Consider the following 25250-nt stretch of genomic DNA (forward strand, 5'->3'; position numbering starts at 1 on the left):
GCCGCGTATAATGACGCACAACAGAGCAGCCTGGGTTTTGCACCAAATCAGCTTGTATTTGGTCGTCATTTGTCCACCCCACTGTCCATGCTTAAAAGGGAGTGGGAAAATTCTGAACAGGATTTCAGGCTGCCTTCTGTTGCTGAGTATTTTGCTAATTTGAGACAGACCTTGTCTGAAGTCTGGCACCTAGCTAAAGAGAATCTGGAAAAGGCTAGAGTGGAGCAGAAACGCTTCTATGATGCAAAAGCTGTGCCCAAGGAGTTTGAGGTGGGGGACCGTGTTTTGATCCTACGGCCTACCCGTCCTCATAAGCTTGCTGTTCAGTGGAATGGGCCGGGGGTAATCCGAGCTAGGCTGAGCCCTGTGCGCTATTTGGTGAAATGGCTTGGCCTGGTGTGGGTGCTATCGAAACTGAGGCCATACATTTGGGGTGTCCGTTTTGAGATTCAGACGGACCACTCGCCACTCTGTTGGTTGGAAAGGATGAAACACAGCAATCAGAAGCTGTTGCGCTGGAGTCTTACACTCCAGGATTACCAATTTTCGGTGACGCATATTAAAGGAAAAGATAATGTTGTGGCCGATTGCCTTTCCCGGATGCATAATGTAATGGAGTAAGTGGCTGCTATTAGGAATGGCTTGCTCCTAGACGGAACAGAACTACCTCGGTACTGAAGGTGTTGAAAACCAAGGGACTTCACCCATAGTTTTCATCTTGGGGGGAGGATGTCATGGATATGGCATGGGAGTTATAGTATGCACAACTCTGAATCCTTGGTCAAGAGCAATGGATGCTGGGAGAGACAGCAAGAGCAGGCTGGGCCTTTAACAAAACTTGCTAAGTCCCTCTCTGCTAGCCCCAATTAGCTGCCTGCAAAGGAATGTGGTAATTGCCTTTGGCTGGAGAAGAAACACCGGTGTTCCCTATTTCCTTATGGTACGGCTGGGAGGGGGTTTAATCACTCTATCCTGTCCACCTGGGGTCGGCTTGACCCTGATGAGTTGGGAGGGAATGAGAGAACTGTCTTACTATCTGCTAGTATTAGATCAGAGTGTGAAGTAAGACAGGTGAAGACAAATGGGCAACACCTGAAATCATTGGTAAACTGCTAATTGGAGCCTCATTTCCATTGGTGGGAAAACGGAACCCCACCTGACCCTTTCCCCATAACTTGGGAGTTCTAGCATTAGAACTTTGCATTTTGCCACTTGCAATTTTGCCAGAGCTTCTGCGAGTATGAAGCTGTGAAAGGAGAAGGGGGGCCTGCGGGCTGCGCCTTCTGAAAGCTTTGCAACAAGTTATATCTTCATAACCGTATGTATCCTTTAGTTAGAGCAATTTGAATGCTTATGTTTATTATTTGCGATCTCTGTAACCTCACAAGAAATGTGCACTGCTAATTTTTAAGTTGTATGTTTTACACTTTTTAATAAAGCCTTGAAAAGGTATATTTTGGTTTGGACCTTGAGTATTGTTCAGGGTGGGGCAACTAGTCCGGTCCCTTGACCCTTTGGTCGCATACTGAGTATTGGGCTGCACAAGTGAGTGGGCCTGGGTTTGAGTAAAGAAACCAAACCAGTTGAATTTCTGCCTGCTTTGTTAAGAGTAGTCAGAGGCTTGCAACCTTGTAACAAGGCGGAGAAGCTTTCCCTTTTGGGCTCTCTGGCCAGGTGCAAGTGAGAAAGGGTGGTGGCAGCGAACTACCGGGAAATTGTTTTGACTACGGCTCACAAGAGAATTGCCGAGTTGTGTGTTTCCCACACGTTGCAAGAGCCAGGAGATTGGCTGGGTCAGGCAAGTGAGAGCCACCGACCATTACATACATGATTTGTTTTCTTTCCATTTTTCTCCTCACAAGAGCCCTGTAAAGAACATTACCAGCCCATTGAGTATGATGGTGTTATGGAACCCCGTCTTCTCTGCATCTTATGATGTGGGGAGGAAGGGAGTTCCAGCTAAGAGTGTACCCCTCTGTCTGCTCTCCCTTCCTGTTAAACCTCTCACTGCCACCAGGTGAGAGAATTTATTTTACGCTCATTGCCCCTCACTAAACAGCGAAAAATGCCCTTGTGTCTCCTCAAGAACACCTCAAGGTGCATTCCCACCAGCAGAGTTTGCATATATTGCAGTTAATTTTATTCAATCTTGTTGGGCACATGTACCAGTGGTGTATGTTTAGAGCATTTTCTCAAGTCCTATTTGAGATAGATCCAAATGGTTGTTGTTGTTGTTGTTGTTGTTGTTGTTTTTTATTCGTTTAGTCGTGTCCGACTCTTCATGACCCCATGGACCAGAGCACGCCAGGCACTCCTGTCTTCCACTGCCTCCTGCAGTTTGGTCAAACTCATGTTCGTAGCTTCGAGAATACTGTCCAACCATCTCGTACTTTGTTGTTCCCTTCTCCTAGTGCCCTCAATCTTTCCCAACATCAGGGTCTTTTCCAGGGAGTCTTTTCTTCTCATGAGGTGGCCAAAGTATTGGAGCCTCAGCTTCAGGATCTGTTCTTCCAGCGAGCACTCAGGGCTGATTTCCTTCAGAATGGATAGGTTTGATCTTCTTGCAGTCCATGGGACTCTCAAGAGTCTCCTCCAGCACCATAATTCAAAAGCATCAATTCTTTGGCGTCAAATGGTAGTCTCTTCCAAAAAACAATTCCAAAGTTGTTCCTCTAGTTCTTCTCCAAAACCTTCCCCCCATTTTAGTCTTAAAGAAATAAGGGGAAGGGCGGACAACATAATTGGGAGATGATTCCTTTCTCCAGTGGGTTGGTAAAATGAAATAATTGTTCAAAGTTGTTTAGGTTGCATAGTGCCTGGGGCATACAACTTTAGTCCCAGTTTACAACTGAAGTATAAAGCAATGAATACCTCGTGCATTATTTGCAGTCTTAAGACTTATTTATGAAGGCTAGGGAAGATCAGCTTTCTCCTGAATTGGATAAAATTTCATACATTGCTTTACTTCACAAAGTGAAGTTACTATATTTGAAAAGTTGTTGTGGTGTTTAAGTTCAGGTGGAGTTTAATCAAAGGATGCTGTCAAGAGATTGTTTATAACAGGGGTGGAAAATCTTTGGCTTTTGGGTCAAATTTGGCCCATGAGGCTGTTTTCACAAACCACACCCTCCTGCTCCAAAGGAACAATTGGGAACCTTAAAGTGTGATCCCGACTATTTTTTTGTGAGTGAGGCTTGCTGTCAGCGCTGATCAGCTGATCGACATTGACAGCAAGTTCTGGTGTGATTGCTGCCCAGAGCAGGTTTGTTTCACTCCCAGCAAACCCCCAGACTAAGGCTTGATGTAAGTCCAAATACTGTAGGTTTTTGTGTTGTCTGATTAAATTTGAGCTGTGCACACAGCAACATTTTTACTTTGTGTCTCCTGATATTATTGTGATGTCGGGTGATTAGTGGGTAGCTCCACCCATCAATCCAGCCTATGGACTGCATCCTTTTCCCCAACCCTGACTTATAAAAAGGCCAATATTTGGATACTTGCTTTTCAATTAACCTGCCTTTTCTGTTTCTGATTTGGTTATTTATACCTTTACAATAATGTCTGGTTGACGTTGCCCTTGCAAGACCTGTGGATCTCCAAGCTTGAAGCTTATCTCTCAGAAAGGAACCAGCAGTTGCTAGGAGAACTTTTCCCGTATACATGAAAGCCCAATTCTTGAGTATATTTTCTTTGGATTGGAAGTTGGCTGCTAATTTGCTCATTCTCACTCAGTGCAATAAGGTTGACTACAGGAGCTCATGAATGAAATATACATGGTGAAGCTCACTGGTATGTTTTTAGCTATTATTTTATCTTTAAGCCGGTAGGGTATAAATGATTATGATGAACTTCAAAATCCTTTACTTTGCAATCATTTTCATCCCAGTTAGCCCTCCCCTTTTGTGCTTTAATGTATAGCATATCATTACATGTCTGTTCCACTTGCCTTTATCAGTTTATGAGCCTTTGTAGTGTACTATGCTGCTTAAGAAACATTAATTTGTAATGCTGGGTGATGCCTTTTTAAATTTGCAGAATTCTGAAATCTACAAGATGACCTTGGATCAATACAATGAGGCAGTTACCAATGCAGAAGATCAGATCAGGTAAGAATGCAATCTGTCAGTGGGATGACAGATTAAAAACAATATTATTTTTCCAGAAGGAGGTGGCTCAATGTGGTCCTGAGGGGAATTCACTTTGCATGCTTCCACCCAGTTCTGGCCAAAGCAGGGAATTACACGGAAACCAGCCAAGAAGTGTCATAGTAAGTAGAGCAAAGTAGATACTGTGCATCCAGGTCACACTTGCTCACACTTTAGAAGCAAGGGGGTTCTGCTCTATCTTAGGCCAGGATTATGCAGCTCTGTCCATTGCCTGGCTTTAGCTCCTTCCCCAACTTCGCTTTCTACCCTGCCCCAAACCTGATAGGAGCCAAGTCTGACAGACCAGAAATACAAATATTTTTGTAGTGGCCATATGGGGAAAGTATGTTGCTGCAGTCAGGGAGGCATTTCTCTTACAGTTAAGGAGGAGTATATGAACATGATCTGAGCTATAGGAAGCCCTGAAGCATTATAGAGGAAAGGTAGATTTCTATTGGTGTTTTTTAAACAAACAAACAAACAAACAAACAGTTTCTTAAACTGAAGAGTTTGTGAAATTTCAAGGACAATGCATAAGAATTACAGTACATTGTACATGTTTAGCATATATAAAAAGGCAATGATATATAGTGCTTAAAAGAAACATGCATTTTAACATGCTTCTGACATGTTGCGAGGAGCTCCCAGTTGGCTGAGGCAACCTGCAAAATGTACCTGCATTAGAAAATGTGTATAATTGGGCCATATTGTGTGCAATGGCCCCTGAAGCAAATATATCAATTAGATGATTAAGAGTTGCTTTTTTGTGCAACAGGCAAATAAATGATGCCAAATTAGATGTTAGGTGTTAATTAACAGAGCATGTGCTACATTTCTTAAAATAGTATTTTTATCTTGAAGCCAATATGTATATGATATTTTATGCCTCCTTTTTGTCACTTTAATACATGTTTCATATTCTAAATCCATTTATAGGATGGAGATGTCTAGCATAGTATTCCTCATGTTTTAATAAACAAATAAATCCTTCCTTTCAAGGATTCTTTTTTGTTGACAATGCTAGAGCAGATATAATAATCCACACTAGTAAGCAACCGAATACTACGATGGGATACCCAGGGGGAGTGATGACAAAAGTAAGATAGTTTTCAGCAGGTATTTAAAAGTTGGCACAGAAGGCATCCACTGGGTTTTCCACAGGTTACATGTGAGTATGGGTGTTGCAGAGCAGTCTAGAGAAGACTTTGAATCTCAAAGGTGTAAGAGATGATGCTTAGGGAGCTGCCTTCTTAGCTTCTTGCATTGAGAGGGCTTTGATGTTTTCCTCCCAGGAAACATCAGAAAATAATGGGCACTGAAGACCAATTAACAAAGATGAGTTGACCTCTGGAGTTTAGGAGTTACCTGCTTATTCATTCTAAGTTGGAATTTGGTTGGGAATATAGCTAAGATAAAAAGAAAAAAGCTTTGCAAGATGGAAGGTGCAGGAACTATATTGATTAGGAGATTATTATTATTTTATAAGGAAGACCCCTGTCAGAAGACAAAATGAGGCACAAATTACAAGATACACCAGCCAATTGGCTAGAACTGCATGATGCTTGGCATTTTATTTTAAAAAATCTATTAAATATGTCTATTAATCCCAAAGGCATCTTACTAAAAAGCAGGCCACCAGGACAGTAATACCATTTGAAAGGTTTACCTGGATGTTAAGAAAAGCTTCAATGGCATGGTCTCAAAAATAAACTACCTCTAGATAGATGTTACTATGATCAGATTAAGAAATATCAAATCCATGGTAAAGACAGATATAGGCAAAATGATACACAAGAGCCCTTTTTTTGGGGGGGGGGACATTATCTGCTCATACAAATGAGAACTTTCTAAAAAATACTACAGAAGTGATGATATATTCTGTTTCAACCAGCAAGAATGATGGGGAAGGGATCAGCAGATAGTTGGAGAGGTGACAGTTCAAAAGGAACATATTGGCAACTTCTGCCCAGTGGTAGAAGGGTTTTGGAAAGACTTCCTAAAAGAGATTGGTAACATTATGAAGCACATAGCAACAGTGGATCCAACATTACGGTTGTTCTCTTGGTTTTCTGATGCAAACTCAGGCTTCCCATACAGGCAAACAATAATGTGGATGGCTGTAGCATGGTAAATGTCTACTACTTGTACTGCATTTGCTGCTTATTGGTGCTGACTTCTTTAAAGTCTCACTTTTGAGTTTGCTTGGACAATTGGCAACAGGCCTGGGCATGTTGCAGTTCCATAAAAATAAAATAAAAAATAAAAAACCAAACCAAGCAAACAACAACAAAAACAGAGTTGCCAACATGCTGCATATATTTGTAGAGTACATTCTCTTAAAAATAAGTTGCTGTTGGAATAAATATTTCAAAAGTTGGAAAGCAGTAATTAAGTTATGACAGCCTTTTCTTCAGTTGTCTTAGAACACAGGAAGATGATATCAAAGCCAAATATGTTTCCAGAACTATGTTTCTAGTTGGCAAGAAAGCAGTAATTAGAAATATGCAGGTTCTTTGGGATTTTCTGCAGGAAGAGATTAAGATCAGTGGTTGTGTCCTATATTTCTTGTTTTCAGTTGTACCAATATTTCCTTTATCTTCGGTGCATTCCTTTTGGGGCTTCATCCTATCCCTCCACATTTTCTTACTGGGTAGGGGCCAGTGGCACACATTCGTATCTTGTACAGTATTATGAGGCATTCTTCAAAAAGTCAAGACTGCTGTTAATTCCATCCTGGTTGTTTTAGCCGGAATATTTCAAGCAAGGTTTTAGAAAGCATCCTCCACCACACCCGGCTCCATTCGTTTTTGGCTGAAGTTGTTATATGCGCCTTCTCTACTATGTGCCCCTAAACAATGCTTTCCATTTCACCTAGTACCACATTGTAATTATTATCACTTCATTGTTTTGCACTTCCAACTCATTCTTAAATTCCATCATTATATTTCCAGATGGTGCCCCACTGAGGCCTTTGGGTGGGGTTTTGGCAGTTCACTTACCAAAAATGTAGCTGTTACTTTGCACATCTTTCTCCTACAAAGAAAGAAGCTGCAGGTGAAAGAGATTTGGTGCCAAAAAGCTCCCCTCCCCCACTTAATTACACAAATACGCCTAAACGGCCTGAACTGGTGGTGACTGACCATAAATGAGACTTAGGGGTCATAGTGGATAGCTTGACGAAGACATTGACCCAGTGTGCAGCAGCAGGTGGTTCATTCATAATGCTGTTATACAAATCTGTATTGTGACCACATTTAGAATACTGTCCTCAGTTCTGGTCATCTCACCTCAAAAAGGATATGGTAGAGTTCAGAAAAGGGCAACCAAAATGATACAGGGGGTGGAGTTTAGATAAAAGGCGAGTAAGATGTGCTAAGACAGAAGTATGTTTATATAAAATTATGCATGCCATGGAGAAAGTGGAGAGAGAAATGTTTTTTCTCCTCTCACAACACTAAATTTTGTGGACAACCCAATGAAGTTGAATTTTGGAACAGAAAAAAGAAAGGACTTCTTCACACATCACAAAGTTAAACTGTGAAACTCGCTCCCACAAGAGCCATCAACTTGGATGACTTCAAAAGAAGATTAGACAAATCCATGGAGGGATATGGCTATCAGTGACTACTGACCATGATTGCTGTGCTCTGCCTCCACGGTCAGGGGCAGTAGCACTTCTGAATACCAGTGACTAGGAGCCATAGGAGGAGAGAGGGCTCTTGTGATTGGGTCCTGCTTGTGGGTTTCCCACAAACATCTGGTCCAGCAGGCTCTTTTTATATTCTATGGGGAATGGTTATTTCATTGTTATGAACAGGTGACTTTTACATTTGAGGGAGAGGGGAAATCTAATTTAAGATGGAGTGGTGACCAAGAGCATGAGCTCTGAGAGACCCATGAGTCAGGAAGTCACAGAATTGACTTGCAGAGTTGGAAGGGACCTGAAGGGTGATCTAGCCCAACCCCCTTCAATGCAGGAACTTTTGACCAATGTGGAGGTCAAACCCACGACCCTGTGATTAAGAGTCTCATGCTCTGCTATGGACTACCGGTAGGTGGTTGCCCTTAGGTAACTCGCTCTCTTTTGCCTCCACTCCCCATGTGAATACAGCAGTGGTAATACTGCTTAGGGAAGCTTTTAATGTTTAATAAATTATTGTATTTTAATATTTCTGTTGGAAGCCGCCCAGAGTGGCTGGGGAAACCCAGCCAGATGGGAGGGGTATAAATAAATTATTATTATTATTATTATTGGTCTCCCTTGCAGATTTGTTGTAAAGATGAATAAAGCGTATGTTTGTAAACATTCAAAAAGAGCCGTATCAATGCTTATTGTTGTTAAACAGTGCCATGGTTGGAAATCCTAGTTTTGCATCCTTGAGTGTATCCTGACTTCTGTGCACAGTTTAGGCAGGGTCAAGTGAGCAAGCAGCTTTTTCCTCCCCATCCTTAAGTGAATTATTGAGATGCAAATCCATAGGACTTAACAGGCACATCTTGTTATTGTTCATTACTTGTGAAGCGCTGTCAGTGTGCACATTTCCTTACCTTTTGACACACACCTCCAAATACGGAAAGTAGTAATCTGGCACAAGGCGCAACATTAAACCCTGTCTTAACCATCTGATAATACTGTTTGGACTTTACAGAAGTGGCCATGCTTAAGTATTGCCTCACCATTGTCTGACTTATTCAGACTGAGAATAGGAAATATCGGGCTTGATTAATTTAGTTATGTGCTCTTCTTTGGTAGCCAAGGAGTTCCTGGGTGCTTTTACTAACTGCCTAGGGTTGCTGATGGGTCATAGCGAACTCTACCCTGCACGTACCACAGATCATAACTAGGCTGCTGTTTACATCATCACTTTACACTTTGATTAACTTGATTTGAGTCAAAACCCTCTGGTCTTGTTGACTCTGTCTTTAAATTTACTTCAGCTTATGAGTCACTTCTTCAAAGTGTAAACAGCAAGTGCTGTTCGGGAGCTGCTGTCTCAGGATAATTCATAGTGTAACCCAGCTCTTAGAGGTCTATTGTAGACTCATTGAAATAATGTATCCCACTGATTTTTCCAAGATTGTACTGGTGTAAAGGGCTCACCGAATTGCCCTCTGTGTGTCTCTTGTTCAGAGGAAAAGTTGGAGCTATCTCTCAGCCTTATGCTCAGTTCACATAAACACAGCTGTTCTTACAAAAAGTGTGATAGGAAATTGATTTCCTCTCTCTCTCCAGTTCTAGTGTTACCACCCACTTGCCATTACTCATGGTGAATTACTAGAACGAGACCCTCATTCCTTCCCTTACATATATACATTGAAGGTGTTTCCGTTTTTTGTCACCTTCTGCCAGACACCATCTTTTATATGTGTCATTGGCTGTGTTTGGATAAGCCGGAGACACAGAATTTTCTCTGCTGTGAGCAGCAACTCCTGCTTTTCGGAAACCAAATGGCAGCATGAGTAGAAGAGGCACGAATTATGGAGGCTGTTTCCTTGGCATTGCTAAGCTTCTGTTGCATCCCTTTCCATTCGTTTTCTCGTCCTCTCGACCATCTGCAGCTCTGGCACAAGTGGCCTAGTGCATTAAAGGGCTTTTTATTTCCTCTGAATGAATAATGCTAACTGGTATTTATGACAGCACTTCAACATTTCAGAGTGTTGTGCGGAACTTCACTAACAAGGCCACACAATAAAAAAATGTTCCTTTGAGGTTAGTGGACAAGTCTGGCTCTTTTTCACTCAGAAGAGAGGAAATCTGTACAGGAAAAGGGATGGAATGGTTTGTGCCAAGCGACGTAGCAAAGCAGTGGTAGGTGTTTCATCCTGTGGCCTCACCTGGAGGGAGGGTGTCAGTATTGACCCAGAGGTGATCAGTCCACTGTGACTTGACTGTTTGTTCTCACATCTGAACTGCCGGCAGCACATTAAGAAATATCCTCCCTGCTACATTTCCTCTTTCATTCTGTGCTGGATATTACCCAACCCTCTGTCTTTCCCAGCAAAGAGCCGCCTAGCAACGGGAGCCTTACCGATCAGAGCTTGGAAAACTAGCAGCTCTTTTGCCACCTTCCTTGTTGTGCCCTCTTTCTGCGCATGTTGTGTTGGCTTGGAGAACCACCACAAAATGCATTGCCTGCCTTATTACAAAGGCTGCATTATTTTGTATGTCTACGTGTCAGCCAGTGGAATTAAAGGCTGGGGACTTAGATCTAGACACACACCGCACGCCTGCACACATTCCACTGTTTAGCAAACTCTTCACATCAGTGATCATCCACAAAAGGAGATGCGTGTAAATAAAAGGCCAGTGCTCCCCACCTTTTACTTCACTCCCTGTCCTTTTCTCGCTGCTCAGAGAGCCATGACGCAGACTAGGTTTAGAGAAGACAACTTGTTAATCCCCTCCCTGCTACAGGGAATAAAATGGCATTTCATTCCAAGCTCTATTAATGCGCTCGCTCCTGGGATAAAGCGAGACTCCCGAAAGGCAGTGGCCAATTTTTTCCTCCTTCTGCATCGTCTTTGTCTTCTTTTGAGTGTTACATTTAGATTAGTGTCTGAGGATTAAATGTTTTTACAGTCTCTGAATCTGTTAAGGGGTGGCAGGGCGGGAGTGAAGGGAAAATCAGTAAAGATGCTGCGGCTTAGTGCAGGTGTTCCTGGTGTATCCTCTAAAGGCTGGTTTTAAACTTCCTTTTGTGAAATTTGACACTATTGTCATTATTATTATTATTATTATTATTATTATTGGAAGCACCAAGAATGAGTGTGGTGTTGGGATATGACACTTTCTCTAAAGCGTAAAGCTACACAAGCATGATGGTGTTTGAGGATTAGAAAGTTGTTAAAAGATAACTTTCCTCGGAGACCTGACTCCTTTTTATGAGCTTCTGAAGCTGTTTACCAAGAGCCCTGTTGTTTGCACGCCTGGCTGAGGGTGTTACTCACTCTGTGCACTTTTTATCAGTGTTCATTTAAAGAATGCCCTTTATCTTATTGTCCCACTAGAGATCAGCCTTGAATCCAAGGCAGCGTTCTGGTGAATAGGCTGCCAGAGAGATTTACTCCATATGGGACCCCATATCTCTGAGTTCCATCTAATGATCATAGGATCCTTAAACTTAATAGGCGTGAGTATTTAAAGTTATTATGTTGGAGAAACTGGCATGTGGTATGTATCCCCTTGGGCTTTTCACAGAAAGGAAAATTGCACAGACTTTTAACACACAGGCATAAGGTAAAAAACCTTGATAGGCTATGAAGTTGAAACAGTGAATTATGGCTGATTTCTACTACTGAAAAAAGTACCCTTGTGTACTACTAACCCTGCCGTGGATGGTTGAAAGAGAGACAGTGAAGAAGAAGAATTTTGTTCTTTGGGATCTGAGAGTATCCAAAAATGTCACTTATGAAAAAATTGCTTGGATGTATGTAAAAAGAGATTTCTTTTCCATCTGTCTCATGAAGCCTCAAATATTATGGCCTTCATTGCTCTAGGAAAATAGCTCCTAATGGAGGTTACTAACAAAAAATGCAGAATGGGTTCTTCTCATAGTGTATTTTGAGGAGGCGAGCAGTATTTTGATACACAATACATGGCATTGGTAGAAGTAGGTAGAGGAGGTAGTTGATGAAATCATATTTTTAGATTAACTAGTGGGTTGATATATTTTTTAAGTAACATGAACTGGACATTGATGTTTGACATGTGCCAGCAGTTTTTCCAGTGCATGTTTTTATTCAGACAAACGTGGAAGTAGCAATGCTGCCTTTTTATTTGATTTCGTAGATACATTTGTAGGTTTCCTTTCTGTTACCTTATATCCTTTTCTATTATGTTGTTTACAGCTCTGAAACTTTATGTATTAGTGGTCTATATATAAATGACCTTAAACAAACAAAAAAATGTTCTATAGAAATTCATTTGATGGCTGGCACCATCCTGCAGCTGGAATGTCACAACTGAAAAGGAGCCTCAAGAAGTAGAGAAGCCTAAGAGCCTTAAAAGAAAAAGAAAAAAACACCTCCTTATTTAAGGATAGTTCAGATGTCTCAGTAGCATTAACCAAAGTGTATCTTGAGAAAGTGTCTTGTTAATAAGCCTACATAAGTTACTCTCCTGCCAAAAAGGCAAAACCCTTTTCTTCTGGGAGGAGTGGAGCTTACTGCATTTCTGTGTTGGGTGCAGACAAAGAGGCTTCCTCCCTCCTCTGCCAGCCTCCTTGCTCTCTGTGCTGGGCAGGGGGGTGGGGAATCAAATATTCTGCCCCTCCTCTGCCAACCTGCTTACTTGCCTGCAGGCAGTTCCTTGTTGCCTGTGACTGCATCCATCCATACACAGGCATTGCCCCAGTGAAGTATTTCTAGAAAGCATACTCCTGCTAAACTGCTGTAATTTCTGCCTGTGTTACATGCCCTAACCACCTGCTACTATTCTGAACACTTATCATCCCGGTTTGTCAAATAACGCCTGCACCCTGTGTTTATGCCATTGATGGGATTTGAGTTGAAGGTTGCAGCTGTAGATTACAAGTGACAAAGAGGGTGCATTGTACAAACAGGTCACTCTTACAACACCTGATGAAGGCCACCGTGAACATGGCTTGGTAGATCTTCTGAGTTAGAGCTAGACACTGTATAAAGTAAATATATTTTGCACTGAAAAATGACATTGAAAATTGTGAAAGCCACTAAAGAGAAGTGGAAGTTTACTGTGGCTCATGTAAACTAAAAAAAAACCTTCAGACCACACCCTGGTCCCTGATTTAAAGCATGTACTGTAGAATGTACAGGTTTGGAAGTTATGCAGCAGAAAAATAGTTTATGTTGGGAATTCTTCCTCCTTTCAGGACTGTTTTGTAAGCTGTGTTTTAAAACCGTCCTTGTATGCTAGCCCTTCGCTTTCCCACACAGCATTCTTCCCCCGGTGGGTGCATTTTACAGATGGGGTGCAGTTGTGGTGATGCTGAAGGTTGATGTTGAAGCTGGAATCATATTGGGAATGCTTTCCAAAAAGAATGGCAAAATTAAAGATGTCAAAAGCAATAAGGCCTGAGAAACCTCTTGTTACCAGGGAATTAATGAACTGTTGGTTAATTAGCAGCCCAAGGCAAAGCTGAGGTAACATTCTTAACAATTTGGTCATTAATTCAGCAACAACTGGTTTCAAGGGCATTGTTTGCTGTTTTGAACAGTAATGCTATTTATGCTTTTCAATTATACCCTCTGTTTGCATGGGTACAGCTTTTATTATAAAGGGTGGTTCCCCCCCCCCACAAGGAGCAGGGTTAAAGCGGCTGGAAGATCAAGTCATGAGGCTTTTAACAGAGAGATATTGCTAGAAAAATTATGACTTCCTGTACAGTATCCCTAAAGATTTTCCTTGTCAATATGACATGACTTTCTTGAGTAGCTATCCCTATGGAACTGTGCAGGTGCTGTGTAATTGGCTGAATTAGAACCTATTCTTTCTTCTTGAAGAAAATAATATCTTGGTTCTGTGATCTACTATTTCTTTCGGACAACAAATGAAGCCTTTCAGGCTAGCCAAGAAGTATATAATCAGAAGTACCAATTATTCATTTGGGGAGATCCAGCTCAGATTTAGCACTGCTATTTACCACTCCCTCACCCCTCCACGAAAAAAAATCTAAATGTCATTAGTAAGCTTCTAGGAGTGTTGGCAAGTAAGATCTGAGATTCTGGCAGCCTGCTGCTAGATAAAATAATGTGTGATGTATAGTTTTTGAAAGCACTTGATTCCCCACCCCCAAATGGTAATCTTCAGTCTGATCTCAGCATGCCAAGACTTGCTGGATGTAGTGCATTTGGATTAGTCTTCTATGTTCATCTCTTGAGCCCTGTGTTGACTTGTGAAAATGCTATTTATTTTGTGGAGAATGCTCATGCTCTAGATCCTGGTCTAGACTGGCAAAACTGAAACATGAGAGGCATTTCTAAAAGTCCAGAAGTGTAACCCACTGTGATATTACATAGTTTGTTTTCCCGTTGAAAGAGTTATCTTCCTGTATGGCAGAGGTCAGCAAAATTTTTTTGCAGGGGGCCGGTCCACTATCCCTCAGACCTTGTGGGGGGCCGGACTATATTTTGGAAAAAAATATGAACAAATTCCTATGCCCACAAATAACCCAGAGATGCAATTTAAATAAAAGGACACATTCTACTCATGTAAAAACATGCTGATTCCCGGACCGTCCGCGGGCTGGATTTAGAAGGCGATTGGGCCGCATCCAGCCCCCGGGCCTTAGTTTGGGGATCCCTGCTGTATGGGCTGGTTCTGGATGCCAAAGTCAGTGACAACAGGAGAAAAAAACCTTGGACTTACCTGGGTGCAGGTACTGTTTGTTAAATTAAACAGTTACATTCTAAGTCTGATTTTAAATGTATATTTTCTTTCTTTGAATATGTTTTCACTCCTCTCCTTCCCAAACTGATGGCACTTTTTCAATGCCAGCTTCCTTTTGAGAGGAGAGTGTTGGAGGAGGCTAAATAGAAACAAGTACACAGCAGGCAGTACTAGCAGCCTGCAATCCCAAAATTCAGTTTTGCCAGCCTGATACCTCTTCCCTAGGACTTTGCTGAATGGTTGAGACTGGAGTAAAGATTTTTTTTTTGAGGGGGAAGGGGTTTCTGAGGAGAAGCTAAAAATGTTAAGCTACCAACTGGCATCCGACTGTCTCCAGAGACAATGGAAGAGTGTGGCTTTGGGGGTAGAGTCAAACCATTGGAGAAATACAGCACCTGGTGTGGCTGTAAAAACCAATACGCGAGAGGCATGTTTTAATTACGTCTGGGGCAGACGAAATCATCCAGCTTTGCTGCTACAGATGCACCATGAGGTTTCTTCTTTCAGTGGTCATTCTTCCTCTGGTCACTGCTGTGTATGAATCACTTGACTGACTGTCTCCAGGTGCTGCGGTCGTCTGCCAGGGATTCCCATGCAGTAGGGATCAATGTTGCCAGCCTTCACATCAAGTTTGCAGGCATCTTTGTAACAGAGTTGGTACGCCAATAGGCCCGGGGCCTGAAGCTCCCCATAAAGCACATCCTTGGGGTTCCTGACATCTTCCATTCCGTGTACATGACCAAGCCAGAGTAGATGTCACTGAGGCAGAAGTGTGAACTTGTTGGGAAAGTGGGCTTGGACGAGCACATCTTTGTTTGAGACTCTGTCCTGCCATGTGATGCCCAAAATCTTCCTGACGCAGCACATGTGGAAGGCGTCCCTCCTGATGGGTGTAAGTTGCTCACAAATACATAGGTCCCCTTCTAAGGCAGCGCAGCAGATGCTCTTGTTTTGTCATGCTATGCTGGTAGGAAATGAAACTACCACACAGTGCAACAATACAAGCATGCTAGTTCAGCTAAGGGCTAGTTCATTTAACAGAAGCAAGCTTCTATATAACTTTAATTTACCAGATCAGGAACCACAGCTTAAACAGGATCCACATTGAAATGTGCATCACCTACGGATGCAGACCATCAACCATGGTGTTGCATGTATATCCCAGTGGCCATCCCTCCTCTGGAGATGAGTATCCAGATACACCTGAGAACCATGCAGTGAAGAGGGCATTCAACCTAAAGTATACATTTTGAATATCTCGCTGCGGTGAGAAGGTGGTCTATGCTTTGCCAATGGCATTTATAGGACTAATGTTCAGTTTCATCCACAGTGACTGCAGGGACTTTTTTGAAGCCGGAACTCACTGGAACTCAGTTCTGCCACCTCTCAGGTGGGCGCCATTGCCATTATAAGAGAAGATGGTGAGCATCTTTTTTTCTAGAAAAATAGCACTGATGTGACTGCTCACTCCATTCCTCCTTACAAACATGTGCATCATGTTTTATTTAGTACTCTGCCCAAAAGATGTGGTGTTGTTCTCTTTAGTTTGTGGCTTGTTAACTTGATGTATCATCCGGTGTTCCTCAGCCTCTGTCATGTGTGCCTTCCCAGACACAAGTGCCAAAGTAGGCTATTGGCAATAAAAGCTTAAGCCTCAACCAACCAGTTAGTCTTCAGGATGTCTCTGCCATTTGTCTCCTTGCTTGCTATATTGTTTTTCTTCTCTGCTTTATGGGATTTTAGCCAACTTCCTTCTGTGATTCAGACTGTTCTCTCAGACAACAAGTTTCTGATTCATTCCTATTTGACTTCCAACGTAGTTTGAGTCCATATTGTTGCTAACTTTAGGTCTCTCATCTTTGCTAGTCAACCTTAGGAACTTAGTGTTTTTTTGGCTTAAATAATATGTGATGCTTGTAGGCCTGTAGAGAGATTCTGTTAATGCTGTCATGGCGTAGAAATAAATAAGCTTCAGTTTTCTTTTTCTCTTAAGAATATAAGAATGTAGGAACCCTGCCAGTTTTGAACTGCTGCATGAATGTCTACAGATCGGAATTTTAATTCTGTGTAAAAATGAAAATAAAGACTTCTTTGTAGCATTCAGCTTTGCTTTTATATCAACAGTGATTGCTAATGGACTCTTTTTGCCCAGTTGGGAGACTCTCTGGAAGAAGGGTGCTGACACGCTTCTATCTTTAACTTTGCATAATGAGGAACAAAAGGTTTGGCTGCTCTATAGCCTTTGTCAAGTATTATGACAAGGTCCATTGCAGTCTCTACATTAAATTAGTGCTGAATCAAGGAGAGCTGTGAATCAAATTTCTCTTTGAGGCTTTCTTTTGCAATAGCTGCTGAATTTTTTGCTTCCCCATTTACACTTAGCTTCCAGGTGATGCAGTCTCTTGGGAAGATATGAAAAGAGCACATTTCTAAACAGAGTTTACCTGCAGAGTTATCTCTACCATGGAACATCAAAGTGTCTCTGAGATGCTATATATTATGCAATGTTCTTCAACCTTGGGTCCACAGATGTTTTTGGACACAAGCCCACCATGTAAGTTAGCTTAGCCAATGGTCAGGAATGATGGGAGTTGTGGTTCATTAACATGTGGGGACCCGAGTTGAGAAACACTAGCATTCACTGTTTTGCTGTCAGAATTGCCAGTGATTAGCAGTTCATGGAAACAGTTTGGATTGTCTTCTATCTTGTCTTGCATCCTGCTAAATGTTTTATGAGCCTTGTTTATAGGGTTTCACCTGCAACCTGATTTCAGTATTAGACTCAGCCCTAGAACACTTATGTAGCCATAATGAAAGAAAGCCCCCTCATTTTTTTTTACCACTTAAGGCAACATCACACTGATAACACTTCTGTCATGTGCTGGGAAACAGTTTGCCAGCTTCACTCGTAGTATGCAACAAATGCATATGTCTATTTTGTCACACGTGTGTGGCAGAATTTGACAATAATCACACTAGTTTCACCAAATGACAAACTAGACTCATAGCCATTTGTCATGCATTGACAGTTGACACTCTCTTTTTCTACCTCAAAAAGGTATTGTGTAAGAAACGTTATGCACCAGCAGGGGGACCAGTGATTGAACAAAGGGATGGGGATAGAGAGAAGGCTGCTCCCTTCCCCAATATTGCCTAGTTGGAAATACCAGAAAGCTTCCATCTAAATCAGGCACCCCCAAACTGTGGCCCTCCAGATGTTTTGGCCTACAACTCCCATGATACCTAGCTAACAGGACCAGTGGTCAGGGATGATGGGAATTGTAGTCCAAAACATCTGGAGGGCCGAAGTTTGGGGGTGCCTGATCTAAATGCACTCAAATGGTGAAGGAGACTTTCTTAGTTGATTGTTCTCACCCCTATTTTGTGCATGATCTCATTACTTAATACATAATTTGTTTACCAAAACCTGGTTTTTCGTTCATGGGGTTTCCTTGTTCCTGCATATGATGTCCTTAGTTGTCCTTCACTCTGAGTGTTTATATCTTAGTACAGAATAAAGGAATTGAATGACTGGGCCCCTGAAAATCCATTAACCTTTAGGTCCCTCAGTTGATTATTTTGCTTTACTTGAAGAACACTGTGAAGCCCTTGTCCAGTTTCAAAGTCCAGTGTCTCCCAAGGGACATCTAGACCTACATTCTAGAGCTGGCACCTACATATTTCCAAATTCATACAGAACTTCTGACATCTTTTCTGAGCAACAACAAAAATGCCCTTGGAAAAAAAATATTGGCTTTGGAAACAGTTCAGAAAACAGGCACTGATTTATTGATCATTTGTAACTGGCTACTTCTCTCCTCACCCATATGTATGAACAACACTTGCTGCAGTTCCTACTGTGCTGAAAGACTGAGAGATGTGGGTGCTTTTGCCATGAGGTATTAGGGTACAATGTTTTCCTTTCAGAGCCCTGCTTAACTGCAGCACATGCAGTTCTAGTTTATGCTGCAAGTAGGGAAAACAAAGTATGTGACACTACATATGAAAACCAATTTTCCAGCCTCTTTTCTTACAAGTTCAAGTTATGGTATTTAGGTCAATGGAGACTGGGCTCCATTTATCAGGTATACAGTTAGTGCAGTCTGCAGAAGGGAGAGAGCTCTGACTGTGTGGCAAGAGTATGTACAACAAGGGCATGCACTAAGGCATTATTAAATATCTGCCTGTGTAAGACTCCCTTTTGCAGAGCATAACCTCCCAGTGATGGGCAATCCCACCCATAATGTTTGCCACCCCATGGCTTGTGCTCATCACAGGAGTTCCCTTCCTTGGAGATGTGTCAAAATGCTGCATCCTTCAGCCACAATTAACAGCACTTCTGTAGGCTGTCCTTTACTAATCTAAATTAAAAAAACCCTGGCTAAGTGTTCTTTCAGTCTAGCCCTCCTTTGTGCTGTACACCCTTGGGCTTTTATCCCTGATGGAGCTGGCACTTCTCTCCTCCCCCTCCCCACCCTGTCTCCTATGCCCAAATCCAAGATTTCTTTTCCATAGCAGGCAGCCTGCCAAGCACAATTGGCAGAATTTCTGGCAAGCAACTGTTGCTCTGTCTTGTGGCTGCATCTTGGCTCTTCTTGTAAAACGTGGTTGCCACAAATTAGTTTTAGCCAGAAATTGCAAATACAGGCTGCCTCTGTGTATGTTGGGATGAAGCGACATGTTCTTGATTGATAGAACCATCTGACTAGCACTTCCAAATATGCAGTAGTTGGGAATTGATTGTGAAGATTCTTGCTTTAACTTCCAAGGTGCTTTGTGCTACCTCCCCACATTTTAAATCTATGCAGCAAGACAAATCTTCTGAGAAAAAATGAACGCAGCCCTTTGCTAGACTTGCCATTACCTGTCCCCACTAAGCATTCAGGAGAGGGTTAAAAAGAGATAGAACCTCTTCTGAGCAACTACATTGGCCCTGACTAAGATGAATGTCTAATTCACTCCCACCGTCCTTACTGCTGCCAGTAATAAAAAGCTTGCTTCACATATTCACCCCACTGCAGACGTTTCTCTTAAATTAAATATCAGGAGGACATATAATAGCATGATTCCACGCCAAGCCAATATTATCAGATTGATGTCAGCAGTGATAATAGAAGAAGGATAAGTTGATGAGATTTCGTTTATTAAATAAAGGGGATGCGTGGAGAGAGGGAGAGAGGATTTCGGGATTTGGTAACTTGGTGTATCAAAATGCAGTGAGACCACTTTTTTGCTCTGTGCTTATCTCAGGGGGTGGCTGACAGTAAGAAACCTGTAGATCCATGAAGGCACAACGTCTTCCTTATATTTTCTCACCCTTGCATCCTGCTCTTCTGCCAAGGATATCAATGTAGCATGCATGTGGTTGCCACTTTTTTATTCCTGCAACAGCCGAAAGAGACAGATTAAGCAGAGAAAAAGTGACTTACCTCAGGTCCCACAGTGAACTTGCTAAATAGGGATTTGAACTCGGGTCTCAACCTACATTGTTGTTGTTCTTTCCTTATACCCCATTCATCTGACTGGGTTGCCCAAGCCATTCTGAGTGGCCACAGTGGCTCATGATCCTATATTCCTTAAGGGCAATATAAAGCAATTACTAAATGAAGACTTAATATCTGTTTACAGAACAGCATTGCTCTGCTGAATAAAATAAAAGCAAAATCCTGATTTAGCTGACTTGGTAACAGGAGGAAGGGAAGATTTTACCATTTAGGATCTCAATCTTCCTTTCTGCTTGATAGCAGAGAAGAAGCAAAAGCAGCACCAGCAGAAACACAGGTGGCCTGCACTTCTGCTTCTGAAGGTTTGTAATGAGGATTGGGATGAATAGAATGTGCCCGGTCTGACATGGATGTTTTACTTTTTCATGAGGAAATGCTAAATGGGTGGTCAGTCATTGGGTGGAAGGAAAATCCTGCCACAAGCCCTTTCCCTTGAGAGCCGTAGTGTGTGGGGCAAAAAGGTATTCCATCCAAAACTGGTGTTTAGGATGTCAGCATCACTTATGACCGACACATGGATGCTGCTGCCAAGATGGCCTCCAAACAGGCAAGATAGGAGCTTGAGAAAGAGTGGTCTGAGTTATAACTCAGCCCTGGCAGGTGTTTTACTGGCTCCTGTTAAGGCACAAAGTAATGTTGCACATCTACACAACTAGCATCAGAATAGATTAGGTAGCTCATTGGACAGGATATTGGATTAGGTGGTTCACTGGGCACCTCCCAACTCTGATCTTATTAAAACCACACAATGTTGTTGTTGTTTAGTCGTTTAGTCGTGTCCGATTCTTCGTGACCCCATGGACCATAGCACGCCAGGCACTCCTGTCTTGCACTGCCTCCCGTAGTTTGGTCAAACTCATGTTCGTAGCTTCGAGAACACTGTCCAACCATCTTGTCCTCTGTCGTCCCCTTCTCCTAGTGCCCTCAATCTTTCCCAACATCAGGGTCTTTTCCAAGGATTCTTCTCTTCTCATGAGGTGGCCAAAGTATTGGAGCCTCAGCTTCACGATCTGTCCTTCCAGGGAGCACTCAGGGCTGATTTCCTTAAGAATTGATAGGTTTGATCTTCTAGCAGTCCATGGGACTCTCAAGAGTCTCCTCCAGCACCATAATTCAAAAGCATCAATTCTTCGGCGATCAGCCTTCTTTATGGTCCAGCTCTCACTTCCATACATCACTACTGGGAAAACCATAGCTTTAACTATACGGACCTTTGTCGGCAAGGTGATGTCTCTGCTTTTTAAGATGCTGTCTAGGTTTGTCATTGCTTTTCTCCCAAGAAGCAGGCGTCTTTTAATTTCGTGACTGCTGTCACCATCTGCAGTGATCAAGGAGCCCAAGAAAGTAAAATCTCTCACTGCCTCCATTTCTTCCCCTTCTATTTGCCAGGAGGTGATGGGACCAGTGGCCATGATCTTGGTTTTTTTGATGTTCAGCTTCAGACCATATTTTGCGCTCTCCTCTTTCACCCTCATTAAAAGGTTCTTTAATTCCTCCTCACTTTCTGCCATCAAGGTTGTGTCATCTGCATATCTGAGGTTGTTGATATTTCTTCCGGCAATCTTAATTCCCCTTCATGGATCAATGCCTTGTCGTGGCGAAGGGGCTTGAATAACTCAGAGAAGCTATGAGCTATGCCATGCAGGGCCACCCAAGATGGACAGGTCATAGTGGAGAGTTTTGACTAAACGTGATCCACCTGGAGAAGGAACTGGCAAGCCACTCCAGTATCCCTGCCAAGAAAACTCCATGGACAAAGAAACCACACAATACTTTAGTCAAAAGGAGCTCATGGTCCTTCATTACTACATGACAATGACAAGGCCTGTTTGCAACCAAAAGAAAAATGGGTTAGTAGCTTCCATGCCTACGGAGGACAGAATGAAGCCACGAGTTTACATATGTTTGGCAGGTGAATGTTTGCTTGATTCTCTGATGAGTTGCAATCAGAAGGTGGAGGCACTACAGCAGGGGGATGTCACGCTCAGGAACTGGAGCAGTCCTTCATCCTTTTGCCATCACTGCCCTTATTATTGTGAAGTGGCTCAGATGTTGTAATACATTGAATATAGGAAGACTATGAGTCTCTCTCAACAATCTTAACTGCCATGCAAGACTCTACAGGAGACCAGAAAGGACAAACTAGAAACATGCAAAGCAGAAACTCCCTTCGGGACTGCAACAGATGTAAAGTTATCGGCATTACAGATCAAATATAACTTCCCCATAGATGTCCCCCTGCTGCATGTTGCAGTAGTAAGCCCTTAAGGCTGTAGAAGCACATGATGACTGAAGCAAGGGCTTGCATTCCAGTGCTGCCCTTCTCCCACTGCAACTTCTGCTAGCACAGCTGAAAGTCCTCTCCTCTCCCTATAACCCCCAGCACACCCTCAAAATCTCCTCCAGAAGTTTGGAGGACAATCTGGAATAGATGTTGAGAGTGCCTTGGAAGAGAAGGGGAAAATCCTGTTGCACAAATGGAACAAGTGCATCTATGTAGTATTGGATACAGTCCAAAGTCTCTGCCACACAAAAGTCATAGTAAGCTAGGTAAGCTTTTAAAAAGACATCCAGCTTTTAACTACAGTGGTACCTCGGTTTATGAACACAATTGGTTCTGGAAATCTGTTCATAAACTGAAGCAAACTTTCCTATTGAAAGTAATGGAAAGTGGATTAATCTGTTCCAGACGGTCTGCAGAGTACTTAAACTGAAGCGTTCATAAACTGAAGTGAACTTTCCCATTGAAAGTAATGGAAAGTGGATTAATCCGTTCCAGATGGGTCCGCAGCGTTTGTAAACCGAAAATTCGTAAACCGAGGTGTTTATAAACCGAGGTTCCACTGTACTGTCTTAAGCATGGGTAGGCAAACAAAGGCGCGGGGCTGGATCTGGCCCAATTGCCTTCTAAATCCAGCCCGTGGACGATCTGGGAATCTGTGTGTTTTTACATGAGTAGAATGTGTCCTTTTATTAAAAATGCATCTCTGGGTTACTTGTGGGACATAGGAATTCGTTCATTTCCCCCTCCCTGCAAAAAAAATATAGTCCAGCCCTCCACCAGGTCTCGGACAGTGGACCGGTCCCCTGCTGAAAAAGTTTGCTGACCCCTGGTCTTAAGTTTCCAAGCACAAAATTTCAAAGGACTGAATACTTCGGGTGAAAGAGCTCTCAGAAGGAGAGAGGACGGGTAGGAGAGAGAGATTTACTTCTAGTTGAAGCTTCTCTCTCTTGGATAACAGGCAGGTGAAGCCCAGGCTAAGAGCAAAAACAGAACCATTTGTATCTTAGAGATCATCAGGCTAGTTCACAAATCAGATGGTTATAGAATAGGGGCGGTGTCATTGACCTTGACATTAAACATCACATTCCCAGCTTCTCTTGAAGTTATAAAATGTTCTGCTAGATTTTTAAAACAAACTTTCTGAGTTAAAAACCTAATTTTAAGAGTCTTAACTTTCCCAATGAATTGAGGGATTTTGTGGTATTTCCTGACCTAGTTCTGTTTGGTATTGTTTCCAAGGGGCTCATTCGGATGATTAGAACGATATTAAAATTTCAGCGACAGAACAAAATGCCAACCTTATGAGTTTCTGAAGCTCCTTGTTAAGTTCTTTCTTGTTCCACGGTTCTGGAAGGTATTTCATAGTATTTTATCCCTGTGGAAAAGATGAGCTCCCTCCAGTTTTGAGGGGCTGCTGCTTAGGAGTGACCTCCCATACACCTTACAGTTATAAGTTTGTTACTGTTCCTTTCCTAATGATCCCTACAATGGAATTCACATTTTTTGCAGCTGCCACACTCTGGGTTGACATATTCATCAAACTATCTACTATAACCCCAAGGTTTCATTCCTGGTCAGTCACCACAAGTTCAGACCCCATGAGCGTATATGTAAAATTAAGATTTGTTTTGGCCCACCATGTGTCGCTATACACTTGTTTCCATTGAATTACATTTACAATTTTGCTGGCCATTCACTCAGGGTACGTCTACACCTCAGCTTGTCCTGCTGCTTCCCCCCAGGAAAACCTGCTTTTTACCACTGAATCAGAGCAAACATTCAGCATTAAAGAGTGGGTTTTCCCAGGGAAAGTGGAAGGACCCATGCTTTCTAGGTGTGCAACAAGCGAAGTGTGGACGAGCCGCCAGTTTGGAAAGGTCCTTTGGAGCTCTTTGTAATCTCTTTCTGTTTTAACAACCCTGAATAATTTGGAATTTACTGCAATCTTGGCCACTTCACTGCTCACCCCTAACTCTAGATAGTTTGTGAATAAGTTTAAAAGCGCATATCCTAATATTGATGCTTGGGTGGGTCCACCTTCTGCATCCCTCTATTTAAAATACACTTAAATCAACTGGATCACCTCGCATCTATATGCTTGTTTACAGTCTCAAAATAGCTGTAATATGTCAACGAGACAGGACTTGCCATTGCAGAAGCCTTGCTGTCTCTGCTTCAGGGTTTTGTTTTGTTTTAAAAATATATTATTATATAGTTATTTATACCCCCACCTTTTTCCCTGACAGGGACTCAAGTCAGCTTACAGATAAAATAGGAACAGGAAGACTTGTTCTTCTACATGCATGGTTGTTTTATATTTGACCAATCTTTCCACTAGTTTTCCTGGGATAGGCATTAAACTAATCGACCTGCAATTTTCAGAATCACCCCCCCCCCAATATCCCTTTGGGGGGGGAACATTGGCTACTATCTAGGCCTCAGGTATGGAGGCTTACCTGAGGGACAAGTTACCTGTTTTTGTTAAATCAACAATTTCAGCTTTGAGTTCTCTCTGCTGCTTATGATGTCACAATGGGACAGTAGCATGTCCACTCAGGAACCTGACACCCTTTTGTATGACAGAATCTTTTTTTTTGGGGGGGGGGGTGTTTCTTATTTATCAAGAGGAAGGGATTAGCAATGTAAGTGTATGTGAACATATGAAGCTGCCTTATACTGAGTTGGACTACTAGTCCTTTCTAGCTTGGTAGCAGGTCTGTTCTGCCTGCTGCTTCTCTCTAGCCTAAGGTCTCTGGCGGAAGCCTTCCCAAGTCCAGGAATTTTTTTTTAACTGGACTGAACCTGGGTCCTTCTCTGTTGCAAAGTATGTGCTCTGCCACTGAGCTATGGCCCTTCCGTAACATGGCATGTATGTGGGGGAGGAGGAGGAGACATGTTGCTCATCACTGCTATGGACATAGGCACTCCAGAGTTTGAACCAGGGATCTCCA

At 42.4% G+C, this 25250-nt stretch overlaps 1 protein-coding gene across 4 annotated transcripts in view; it reads left to right on the forward strand.

Annotated features, from left to right (window-relative positions):
- The window catches only part of CHCHD6 (coiled-coil-helix-coiled-coil-helix domain containing 6), a 212064-nt gene that overhangs the window by 125469 nt on the left and 61345 nt on the right, over positions 1-25250 (forward strand). For 2 of the 4 annotated variants that reach the window (XM_060271405.2, XM_060271406.2), the window contains one exon: positions 4036-4106. The exons of the other annotated variants lie outside the window; for them this stretch is intronic. In XM_060271405.2, the coding sequence (XP_060127388.2) occupies positions 4036-4106 (71 nt within the window). The remainder of the gene's footprint in view (positions 1-4035; positions 4107-25250) is intronic. 4 annotated transcript variants of the gene reach the window in all.

This window comes from Zootoca vivipara, chromosome 2 (assembly GCF_965207765.1).
Source record: "Zootoca vivipara chromosome 2, rZooViv2.hap1.1, whole genome shotgun sequence".
Lineage (NCBI taxonomy): Eukaryota > Metazoa > Chordata > Lepidosauria > Squamata > Lacertidae > Zootoca > Zootoca vivipara.